This window comes from Trichoderma gamsii (genome assembly GCF_001481775.2).
Source record: "Trichoderma gamsii strain T6085 chromosome Unknown Scaffold_7.2, whole genome shotgun sequence".
In the NCBI taxonomy this organism is placed as follows: domain Eukaryota; kingdom Fungi; phylum Ascomycota; class Sordariomycetes; order Hypocreales; family Hypocreaceae; genus Trichoderma; species Trichoderma gamsii.
The window spans coordinates 161,902-172,640 of record NW_020171344.1 but is presented as its reverse complement, the minus strand read 5'-3'; the positions used below and the strand labels follow the sequence as shown (position 1 = coordinate 172,640).

Below are 10,739 nucleotides of genomic sequence, written 5' to 3'. Positions count from 1 at the left end.
AATTTGAGCACATTTTCATCCCATCTTCTCACTCCAAAGTGAACCGTAAATCACTGCCAGTAAACGAAGAACAGCGCCTTTGCAAGCGGCACAGCGCTGTAACAGGAACCCCAACCCTGAGCTGGCGGCGGCCCATCGGTTTTTCCGCCCAGTGGCAAGGGCCTCCCACGCTCGCTCGGCTGGAGCTGTGCACTAGGCCGGCCTAGGCTGAGGGCCCCAACACATAGTCCGCTATCGTCAAAAACTTTTCCCTTTTTCGTCTACACGTTTTTTTTCCAATATCAACTTGTGGAATCAACATCTTCGTCCCACAGCTTCTCGACTCTTCAACTCCAATCTCAATCGATATTTCAGTGAGTGATGCTCCCTTGATGCCACCATTCCTTCTTGACGAATTATCTTCAAACTCGCCATTCCCATTTCCCAACCGTCGCTGGCGCATCTACTGGCATCGCCGCGAACTGGGTCGTCTGTTGCCCCTCAGCCTCAAGCCGGCAGATGGCCTTGCATTTTTGAGCTCTCCAACACTCGCATGAAAATAGTCGCTAACTATGATGGCCTCTACTTGATAGCTTACTCTCACCTACTCAAACCAATTCAATCATGGATTACGCACCCCGTGGAGCGTGTTACTCTTGTGAGTCTCTTCTTTTTTTCTGTGCATCATGAATTGCCACTTGTGCTACCTCACCTGAAATTCCCCCGCGTTTTCTTCCCGGGCCTGGTACCTTGATTTTTTGATGCTTGGCAGCCCCTCCAATTCCTAGGGCCAAAGCATTCCTTCAAGTCAGCTTGCAGAGCGTCAAGCCTTGAGCTTCGATTGCCTTCATCAGCTTTCTTGATTTGTTCTGTTTCCATATTCCCTGTTTTATGTTCAATCCCGTTTTATGCTCTCATCTTCATCTGCACCTCCATGAAAGATAGACTTTGCTAACAGCTTCATTTAGGCGGCAACACTGGCCACCAGGTACAGTAGAATCCTCGTCATCAACAAGCTCACAAAGAGCATCATTCAGTCTAACAGTTGCATTAGGCCCGTGACTGCCCCACCAAGGGACCTGCCAAGTGGTAAGTATCTTCATCGCCATCGCCATCGCCATGAGAATCAAATTCAAATACTAACTTGTCGATAGCTACAACTGCGGCGGTATGCTCTCCGTCTCCCTCTTCCTAAAGTTGGATTGAATTTGTTGCTGACAGCTAGCTTCCTGTAATAGGCGAGGGCCATCTCAGTAAGCACAACTTGACTGACAATTTCTCCTCTTTCGCCCGCTGACTTTTCTCAGGCCGTGACTGCACTGAGCCCATGAAGGACAACAAGTCCTGCTACAAGTGCGGCCAGCCCGGCCACATCTCCCGTGACTGCCCCCAGGCTGGCGCTGCTGGAGGAGGCCAAGCCGGCACTGAGTGCTACAAGGTATGTGCTCGAACGTCTCGACAGACGCATGAAGCCGATCCTAATGGTGTCTTTTCTAGTGCGGCGAGAAGGGCCACATTGCTCGCAGCTGCCCCAAGTCCGGATTCGGTGGCAACTCCTACGGCGGCAACAGCGGCTACAGTGGTGGTGCTGGCAAGACCTGCTACTCCTGCGGTGGTTACGGCCACATGTCTCGTACGTAACAGTCGCTTTGATCTATCCAAACTCCATACTAACCTGTCTGTAGGCGAGTGCGTCAACGGCATGAAGTGCTACAACTGTGGCGAGTCTGGCCACTATTCCCGCGACTGTCCTAAGGAGGCCGCTGGTGGCGAGAAGATCTGCTACAAGTGCCAGCAGAGCGGCCACGTTCAGGCTCAGTGCCCTAACTAAATGGCGGAAGCTGTTTTCTCCATCGCTCATCTGATGGAGAGAGAGTTGGCGTGGCAGCTATGATACCCACGATGAAGGTCTCTTTTGACCTTCTCTTTCTTTGAGTTATGGATTTCTTTCCGGGCATTTTTCCAGGCTGCGGACACACAAAAAGTTGATTCGGTATGATCGATACGACCATATAACGGCTTATCATGCAACTCACGTTGTTAAGTGCTTGTGGGCTATATAGGTTTAAGCCTATATGCTGAGGACATCTTGGGATTGATGCATTCGATGCGGCTCGTGATTTGGCAATGGGAGGAAGACACGCTGTGTTTTTTTTCGAAGGGGACATTTGAAGGATGATTTACTGTTTTTCATCTGAGTATGACTCTACGTCAAGAAGCTACTGCTGAGATGGAGAGACCTAAGAGCATGCGATATACCAGGCTGATAGTGAAACAAACAAGGGACACCGGCATTGAATTGCTGCATTTAAGTTTGCGATACGAGGCTCTGCTCTCGATTACTTTTAGGTGTGATGATACTGTAACTGCTCTGGAACCCCGATGTGGCTCAATTCCTCAGGACCAACGTGATCACTAGCCGTCAGTGCTTCGACAGCGGAATGACAGACGCATGGAGCCAAAAAGAGGCCCTGCGCGCAAAGCCGCAGATAAGATGCAGGTCACTGCACGCACACCAACTCAATCCGTCAGTATCCCGGGCAACAGCGCCCTCTTTCTTTACCGCCAACAGCATTTCGTAGTACCTGTGGTTCCTGTAGCTCAAATGCTTTGTACTAGTACGTAGTGCTCTATAGACTCTCGCATGTATGGCGCAATAGATGGACGGATGGGTGGATGATTGGATACTTTTGCACTCGCACCTGAGCTCGCGACATACAGCAAGCGAATCACAACCAAGCCCGGAGCGCTACGGAGACTTGTCAGATACACGACCATCTCGCAAGAAACCCCAGTCCACGGCTATATTCCGTAAAATGGAGCTCCGCGTTTAAACAAACGGGTCCTAGCTTCGACAAGAAAGCTCCAGCTCGCATAGCCCAGCTCCCCCGTTGATTGGTTGTCGTAGCCAGGCACAAGCTGCTGGGTTGGTTGATTGGGGGCTTGGGGGGTACATTGTACCTTGACTTGGGAAAACCGCATGCGACGGCAGAGGTTCTGGTGGTTTGCCCTGTCACGAAAGACGGCCAGGCCTTTTACTGTCTGTTTTGTTTTTTTTTCCTCCTCCTTTAGCTTACACCTCCCAACGCCTTCCTTCTGTCAACCGCGTTGCGCAGCTTTTATTGGCCTGTAATACGTGTCATTTTTTCTCCTCCTTTTTGTTGTCTCGCAGAATACACAGTTGCGGGCGAAAAAAAGAGCCGGAAGAGCCCATACACAACACTCTTGTCAGAACCAATATCATCCATCATGCCTGTTGAGCTGCGCAAGCGCAAGGCCCCCGTGGCGCCGCCCGCGCCCGCGCCGACCAAGAAGAAGGCGGCTACCAATAGGGGACGAAAGCCCGCCGCTTCCAAGGCAAAGGAGGACGCCAAGAAGCCGGAGCCCGAGGCGGACAAGAAGAAGCCAGCCAAGGACGAGGAGGCGACCGATTCTGCGCCGGAGGACGCAGCAGCCGCCCCTGAGGGAGAACAAAAGGACGCCAAGGACGAGGAGAAGAAGCCGGCTGCTGCTGCGGGCAAGGTGGCTGTTGGCGATGTCATTGACCTTGAGGGATTCGGCGGCGAGATTCAGACGAATGATGGCGAAAAGACTACGCTAAAGAAGCTTGTTGATGATAGCAAGAGCGGTGTTGTTTTGTTCACGTACCCCAAGGCGTCGACTCCGGGATGTAAGTTTTTCTTTCTACTACTACTCTACTACTCTACTACTCTACCGTTTTCATATATGTGTGTATATATGTCATCTGTCGACTGTCCCCTTTGCTCTCACCGCGCGTTTATCCGCGTCTTTTTACCCTTTCATACGAACTCTCGACGCGATTGGCACTTTGCTAACCTGTCAAACTCTCAAGGCACCACCCAAGTGTGCCTGTTCCGCGACGCTTATGAGCCTCTGACTGCCGACGGCCTCGCCATCTACGGCCTGAGCGCCGACTCACCCAAGGCCAACACCACCTTCAAGGAGAAGCAGAAGCTGCCTTACCCCCTCCTGTGCGACACCGGGGCGACTCTCATCGCGGCCATTGGCTTGAAGAAGCAACCTAAGGGAACCCAGCGCGGCGTGTTTGTCATCAGCAAGGAGGGCAAGGTGCTTGTTGCCGAGCCTGGCGGTCCTGCTGCTACTGCGGATAGAGTCAAGGCTCTGGTTGAAGAGTTGAAGGGAAAGAACTAAGGCACAGCCCCTTTTCTTGTCTGGTCTCCTCCTTCTCCCTCTTCTCTCTGCTACTGTGGTTTTCCGTATTGATATTGTGCGAGTTGAAAGAAGATGAAGAAGAAAATTGTTTGCTTTGTCATGTTACAAGTTGGCGTGGGAGTTGATCGGTATGAGGGATAGCAAGCGTGCTTATATTTGTCTACTGGCACTGGGAATCTACATAGGGCCCACTATTCTCGTATGAATTGCTCGTTAGTCTCCTGAGGACAGTGTAAATTGATTTAGTCATTGATTTCGCGTCGTTGCTGGTTGAGCTCTTGTTGGTGTGACTCTGCTGATGTGACTCTGCTGATGTGCTTAAGATGTGGCAGTTTGCTGCTGTAGAGGTAAATTGATAGAGAGAAACGTCAACAGTATATACTTCAAGAGATGTCAATGGCTTGTCTCTCTCCCTTGATGGTACTACGGAACACTTCTGGGAAGTGCCTGAGTTCTTACAGTACTTTGTATGGAGAAGATCATGTTTCGTTGCTGTATGGTATGTTATTATGGGCAGATTCAGCGCGAAGAGTAATGCTGTAATTGGTGGTAGGAGATGGAAGGGAATTATTCTCTTGGACTGAATTACGTTTAGCAAGTGTATCATTTAAATGGCTATGAGAGATTTCTCTTGCTGGAAATAATGATGTTCTATTTGACCCAAACAAACGTTGAAATCCTCAAGGTTAGTGACTTCTATCTTGAGCACCAAATTGCAACTGGCAGAGAGTCTCCTTCGCAATATAATTTCACCAATCCAAGTGCTATACTTTATAGCTTTTCCAGGAAATAAAAAAATTCACCAAGTTTCATATTCATAATCATTCAATGCATTTTTACTGTAATGAATTACAATAATGTACATCAAAACTGCAATTGCTCTATCTTCATGTTTCTAGGGTACTGGTAGACGCTGTCGGCAAAGCTTCGGCTAGACCCACCGCTAGCATTGTCGCTGCTAACTCGAGATCAACCAACTCGGAGCCAATTCGCTCGACATACAGCACTGCGACCATCCCATCGCTTCCGCAAGATGGCTTCTCAAGCGGCAGCAAAGGCTGCTGGTGGCCTTGTTTCCATCTCAAAGGTGCGAACATTCCTGCTCGTTGTCGACGCTCTGCTGCCCCAATTGGCGCAAATCACGCTCCATTCTGGCTCGCGGCTCGAGCTATCAAGATGAATGATGGAAGACGATGGCTGATTCCAAACCCGCAGAAACACACTCTTCAGTCCACCGGCATTTGGGAGACGCTCCGAAAGGCCTTCGCCATCGACCCCAACCGCTCCAACGGTGTCCCCCTCAATCCTTACTTCCGAAACCCGACCCCCGGCGCCCTGGAACCCCAGACCTACGATGATCCCGTCACGATTCCCGCCGGCGACATCGCCGACAACCCCTACTGGAAGCGAGACGTCCGCCGCTCGTACCCGCAGCTCAGCGTCGTCAACCAGGGCCACGCCGTGTCGCTTCTGACGGTCGGCAGCGCCGCGAAGCCAAAGGTCGAGCTGATTGGCGAGGCCGGCGAGCAGGCCCTCGTGGCTGCGCAGAAAGAGGGAGAGACTGGACTGGCTACGTTTTTCGAAAAGGCCTCCAAGGATGTGGCAAAGGATGTGTTTGTCGACGGCCTGCCACCTCTGCCCAGCGGACAGACGTTGGTGTCGGGAGCGTGGGATGTGCACAAGTACGAGCTCATTGAAGACCAGGAGCAGACATATGGTGAAGGGTAAGTTATTTGCTTTGATCTGGAGATTTGGGAACGAGATTTGCTAATTTGCTTTCGATGATGTAGTTATCCTTGCAGGACATTCAAATAAACTAGGGTGGGAAGGCTTTGTGTAAATAAAGACGAGATGAAGAAAGACGATAGAATTTCCTACTGATGCTCGATTTCCTTCTATGAACGCCTCATGTTTCCCCTTGATAAATCTAACCCGATACCTTAACTCCACGAATGCTAAACCCTCTATGATTCTATATTGCTGACGGTGAAATTGAAGACGAAGCCGAATAAAACATTTGCCAGATATGATCCCCAATGCCGGCCAAGTCGAAAGTCGTCCTAGTTCAGCATCTTCTCAATAATCTTGACTTTGCCCTGCGCCCTCTTCACCCGGTCATCGAAATCCTGCACAGCCTCATCGGAGTTTTCTGTTGACAGCGTATCAGGCTCGACCAGCGCATATGCCAGCTTGATATTCTTCTCCAGCCTTGGATTCTTGGGCAGTGGCGGCAGCGTGCAAGTCTCAGAGCTCTTTGCTCCTTCTTCTGAAGCACTGCCTGGCTGGGGAGTTTGGGGGAGTCTGTTTGCCCAAACGAGAGATTTGCTGGCAATGCGGCCGCTTTCGAGAAACTTTTCAAAGCCCTTTTCCATGCCGAGCGAGCGGCCTTCTATCCTTCCGGCGCGGGCTCCATCTTGGACGCCTTGGTTGTAGCCCTGGGTGTAGAAGCGGTCTTCGAGAGTGAAGACGTCGTCGAAGAGATCCGATGACATTTAGAGATTTGTTTAATAGTATTGATCAAATCTGAATAATAATCCTTGTTTTTGAGATATATTGAAGCTATGCTTAGATGAATACAGTGGATGTGAGGTTGATAATAGCAGTGAGTTGAGATTGACGCCAAAGACACGACAAGTCTTGACCACCCTCCGAATCGGGTAGAGGCTAGCGGCAGAATTTTGCGACACACCCCGCCATTCTGGCGCACAGCGATAGCGGGGCAATGCGATGACTCGAATTGTCTACATTATTTTGCACATGCGCCCTTCGTTGATTTCACTCCGTACCTGTCTATCCACATCTCGCCGAGTTTAGTCGCTTGGACTCGCGTGCCGCTTGTTTCGAGGAGAAGTTGGAAGAAGCATATAAGCATCGATAGAGACGGCGTTTGGAGTTTCTGCAGTTGCAAGCAAGACACCACTCACTGGCTGGATCCCATCACCATGGCGGTTGAAAATCCCATCTTGCCCGTCAAGGGCAAGAAGAACGTCCTCATCACCAGCGCTCTCCCCTACGTCAACAACGTCCCTCACCTCGGAAACGTCGTCGGCAGCGTCCTCAGTGCCGACGTCTTCTCTCGCTTCAGCAAACTTCGTGACCGGCCGACGCTGTACATCTGCGGCACCGACGAGTACGGCACGGCCACCGAGACAAAGGCCCTGGAGACGGGCCAGACCCCCCAGGAGCTCTGTGACGAGTTCCACGTCAAGCACAAGGAGATTTACGAGTGGTTCGAGATTGGCTTCGACTACTTTGGCCGCAGCTCGACCAAGAAGCAGACGGAAATTGTGCAGGACATCTTCCTCAAGCTGCACGAGAACGACTTCCTCGAGGAGCGGACGACACAACAGCCCTACTGCGAGAAGCACGATTCTTTCCTGGCCGATCGATTCGTTGAGGGAACCTGCCCCAAGTGCAATTACGACGATGCCCGCGGCGACCAGTGCGACAAGTGCGGAAGCCTGTTGGATCCGTTTGAGCTCGTCAACCCGCGATGCAAACTTGACGGCGCAACGCCCGTGCCCCGCGATACGACACACGTCTTCATCCGCCTCGAGAAGCTGCAGCCTGACATTGACAAGTGGTTCCAGGATGCGCACAAGAAATACGGCTGGCCTCAGAACGGTGTTTCCATTACCCAGTCGTGGCTGACCAAGGGCCTGGAGTCTCGCAGCATCACCAGAGATCTGAAGTGGGGTGTGCCGGTTCCGCTGCCTGGATACGAGAAGAAGGTCATTTACGTGTGGTTTGATGCCTGCATTGGCTATCCTTCCATCACGGCCAACTATACCGATGAGTGGGAGCAGTGGTGGAAGAACCCCGACGATGTCACCCTCTACCAGTTCATGGGCAAGGACAACGTGCCCTTCCACACAGGTTCGTGTGCTGGATGATTTCCTTTTAGTTTTTGAGATTGAGCTGACATATATGATGCTACCAGTCATCTTCCCTGGATCCGAGATTGGTACTGGATACAACTGGACTCTGCTTAACCACCTTTCCACTACCGAATACTTGAACTACGAGAACGGCAAGTTCTCCAAGTCAAGAGGAATTGGCGTTTTTGGCAACCAGGCCAGGGATATTGGCATTTCGCCATCTGTCTGGAGATACTACCTCCTATCAAACCGACCGGAAACCAGTGATACCCAGTTCGAGTGGCAGTCGTTCCAGTTGGCCAACAACAGCGAGCTCCTCGCCAACTTTGGCAACTTTGTCAACCGTATTGTCAAGTTTGTCAACGCCAAGCTGGATGGCGTCGTTCCCGAGTTCAACCCCTCTTTCAAGGATGACACCTTTGACTTTGGCGCCTGGGTTGAGACGGTCAATGGCTTGCTAAAAGAGTACGTCGACCTTTTGGAGAATGTTCACATTCGTGCCGGCAGCAAAGCCCTGTTGGAGATTAGCCGAGAGGGCAACAACCTTCTCCAGGGCCGACTCGACAACGCCAACCTGGCGGAGAACCCTGAGCGAACTCACACCACCATTGGTCTTGCCTTGAACCTTTGCCACCTGCTCGCCTCAGTGGCTTCCCCGTATATGCCATCCACCTCTGACTCCATCTGCCAGCAGCTCAACACCAAGCTGGCCTTTATCCCTGACACCTGGGAGCCCACTGCCATCAAGGCCGGCCACAAGATTGGCAAGGCCGCCTATCTCTTCACCAGAATCGAAGACAAGAAGATTGCTGAATGGAAGGAGCTGTTTGGCGGTTCCGCCGAGACTCGTGCCGCCGAAGCGGCCGCCAAGAAGAAGAAGCAGGAGGACAAGGAGAGGAAGAAGGCCGCCAAGGCCGCCAAAGCAGAAGCTGCCAAGGCCGCTGCTACCACTGCCACCACTGCCACCACTGCCGACGTGGATGTCAAGGCTCAGGACGAGGCCTCTGCCGCTGGGGGCATGACTGCGACGTCGGCCGAGGTAACGAAAGACTTGCCGATTCGCGAGAAGAAAGTAGACAATTAGAGAGACAAGACAATAAAGGAAAAAAGAGAAGAAATAAATAAATAAATGAAGAGAGCATAGATGTATATTGAGCTAAGGAATATGTGTGCAGGGAGTTGATGTTCAAACAGGTAGTACTAGGGTGCCTTTAGCATATGAGAATTCAACATTTCGATTTTTTTTCCTGAATGTCTGTCTTGAGCTAATCAACAGGCTCTCTGGCTATTCAAGAGGCATTTAATAATCTTTAAAAATAACATTGATACCTGTTTATAAGTGGTTTCGTTAGCAGCTCTTCCTTTGAAGCTTCCAAGCACCAAAGCCGGGTGGCCCCGCAGCGGACAAGGCTTTTGGTGGGGGAGTCTCTTTCGGCCTTTGCACCGAGTTTCGCAACCAGATCCGCTGCCTTGCGTCCTCTTGTCTCTTACATCTTCTTCTTCTTCTTTCTCACCAACCGCTTTCCTGTTTCAATTTCTCTCTCTATCTTCTCTTAAACCAGCCGCCCACCATGGACATCCGCCTCCTCACCACCGCCGACCTCCCCCTCATCCAGCACGCCAACCTGGAGAACCTGCCGGAAAACTACTTCCTCAAGTACTACCTCTACCACGCGCTGTCGTGGCCGCAGCTGAGCTTCGTGGCCGTGGATGTCTCGCGCCCGCGCAAGGGCGCCTACGACTACCCCAAGATTGTGGGCTACGTGCTGGCCAAGATGGAGGAGGAGCCGGCGGACGGGGTGCAGCATGGGCATATCACGAGCTTGAGCGTGATGCGGACGCATCGACGGCTGGGGATTGCGGAGAAGCTGATGAGGCAGAGCCGTATGTTTTTGCCTTAAATCCTAGAACATGACGAGTGTGACTAATCTCGGGGTTGTTTGTTTTCTAGAGCTCGCCATGGTGGAAACCTTCCAGGCCAAATACGTCTCCCTCCACGTCCGCGTCTCCAACGTCGCCGCACGCCACCTCTACGAAGACACGCTCAAGTTCCGCAACGAAAAGACCGAGAGCAAGTACTACGCCGACGGCGAGGACGCCTTCAGCATGCGGCTCGACCTGGACGACGTGGCGGAGCTGGCGAAGCGCTATGCCGGCGGCGAGGACGAGGACAAGGACAAGGACGAGGAGAAGAAGAAGAGCAACGGGGCTGCTGATGCTGGTGCTGGTGCGAACTCTGCTGAGTTGCCGATACGGAGCGAGGGCGTGGATGAGGGCGAGGCGGTGGGCGAGGTTGGGAGGGATCCGGAGGCGGGTGATAAGGAGAAGAAGGTCAAGGTTGCGGTGGGGAGGGGATTGGGAGTTGGAGATTTGGTGGAGAAGGATGAGACGAAGCATTAGAATGGGTGTTGTTCTTCTTCTCCTTTTTTTCTTCTTCTTTTAAAAAGCTGGGTTGTTTGTGTATAAAAAGTTGGGATGCATTCACGTTTAGATGTTCGATTTTTTGCTTGTGTGGTATATTGTACTTTTTGAGAAGGGAGATGTCTCTTTGTTTTTCATATGGCTTTTCGGATGTGAGATTGGGGCTTCGCTTTTGTACTCTATGTTGTTTACTCTACGGGAACAAGACATTGGGAGGGAAGAGAGGAATAGATAAAAAAAAGCATTGCCTATGAACCAATGACACAG

The 10,739-nt window shown here is 51.6% G+C and overlaps 5 protein-coding genes across 5 annotated transcripts; 4 read left to right on the top strand and 1 right to left on the bottom strand.

Moving 5' to 3' along the window:
* Positions 1-603: 603 nt before the first annotated feature.
* On the top strand, positions 604-1,810 carry TGAM01_v202709 (hypothetical protein; the record flags this gene model as incomplete). Its single annotated transcript, XM_018802164.1, has 8 exons — positions 604-637; positions 948-967; positions 1,034-1,068; positions 1,134-1,147; positions 1,218-1,232; positions 1,287-1,417; positions 1,477-1,612; positions 1,665-1,810. The coding sequence occupies 8 exons, from the start codon at positions 604-606 to the stop codon at positions 1,808-1,810; spliced, it is 531 nt and encodes a 176-aa protein (XP_018664519.1).
* Positions 1,811-3,228: 1,418 nt separating this feature from the next.
* TGAM01_v202708 (peroxiredoxin Q/BCP) lies at positions 3,229-5,901 on the top strand (the record flags this gene model as incomplete). The annotated part of the gene is made up of 5 exons (XM_024549050.1): positions 3,229-3,649; positions 3,833-4,113; positions 4,497-4,520; positions 4,635-4,672; positions 5,073-5,901. The coding sequence occupies 5 exons, from the start codon at positions 3,229-3,231 to the stop codon at positions 5,899-5,901; spliced, it is 1,593 nt and encodes a 530-aa protein (XP_024406165.1).
* Positions 5,902-6,233: 332 nt separating this feature from the next.
* On the bottom strand, positions 6,234-6,665 carry TGAM01_v202707 (hypothetical protein; the record flags this gene model as incomplete). Its single annotated transcript, XM_018802161.1, has 1 exon — positions 6,234-6,665. The coding sequence occupies one exon, from the start codon at positions 6,663-6,665 to the stop codon at positions 6,234-6,236; it is 432 nt and encodes a 143-aa protein (XP_018664516.1).
* Positions 6,666-7,115: 450 nt separating this feature from the next.
* On the top strand, positions 7,116-9,135 carry TGAM01_v202706 (methionyl-tRNA synthetase; the record flags this gene model as incomplete). Its single annotated transcript, XM_018802160.1, has 2 exons — positions 7,116-8,049; positions 8,114-9,135. 2 exons carry the CDS (start codon positions 7,116-7,118, stop codon positions 9,133-9,135), a joined length of 1,956 nt encoding a protein of 651 aa, XP_018664515.1.
* Positions 9,136-9,622: 487 nt separating this feature from the next.
* TGAM01_v202705 (N-acetyltransferase complex ARD1 subunit) lies at positions 9,623-10,451 on the top strand (the record flags this gene model as incomplete). The annotated part of the gene is made up of 2 exons (XM_018802159.1): positions 9,623-9,935; positions 10,003-10,451. 2 exons carry the CDS (start codon positions 9,623-9,625, stop codon positions 10,449-10,451), a joined length of 762 nt encoding a protein of 253 aa, XP_018664514.1.
* Between the last annotated feature and the right edge of the window lie 288 nt (positions 10,452-10,739).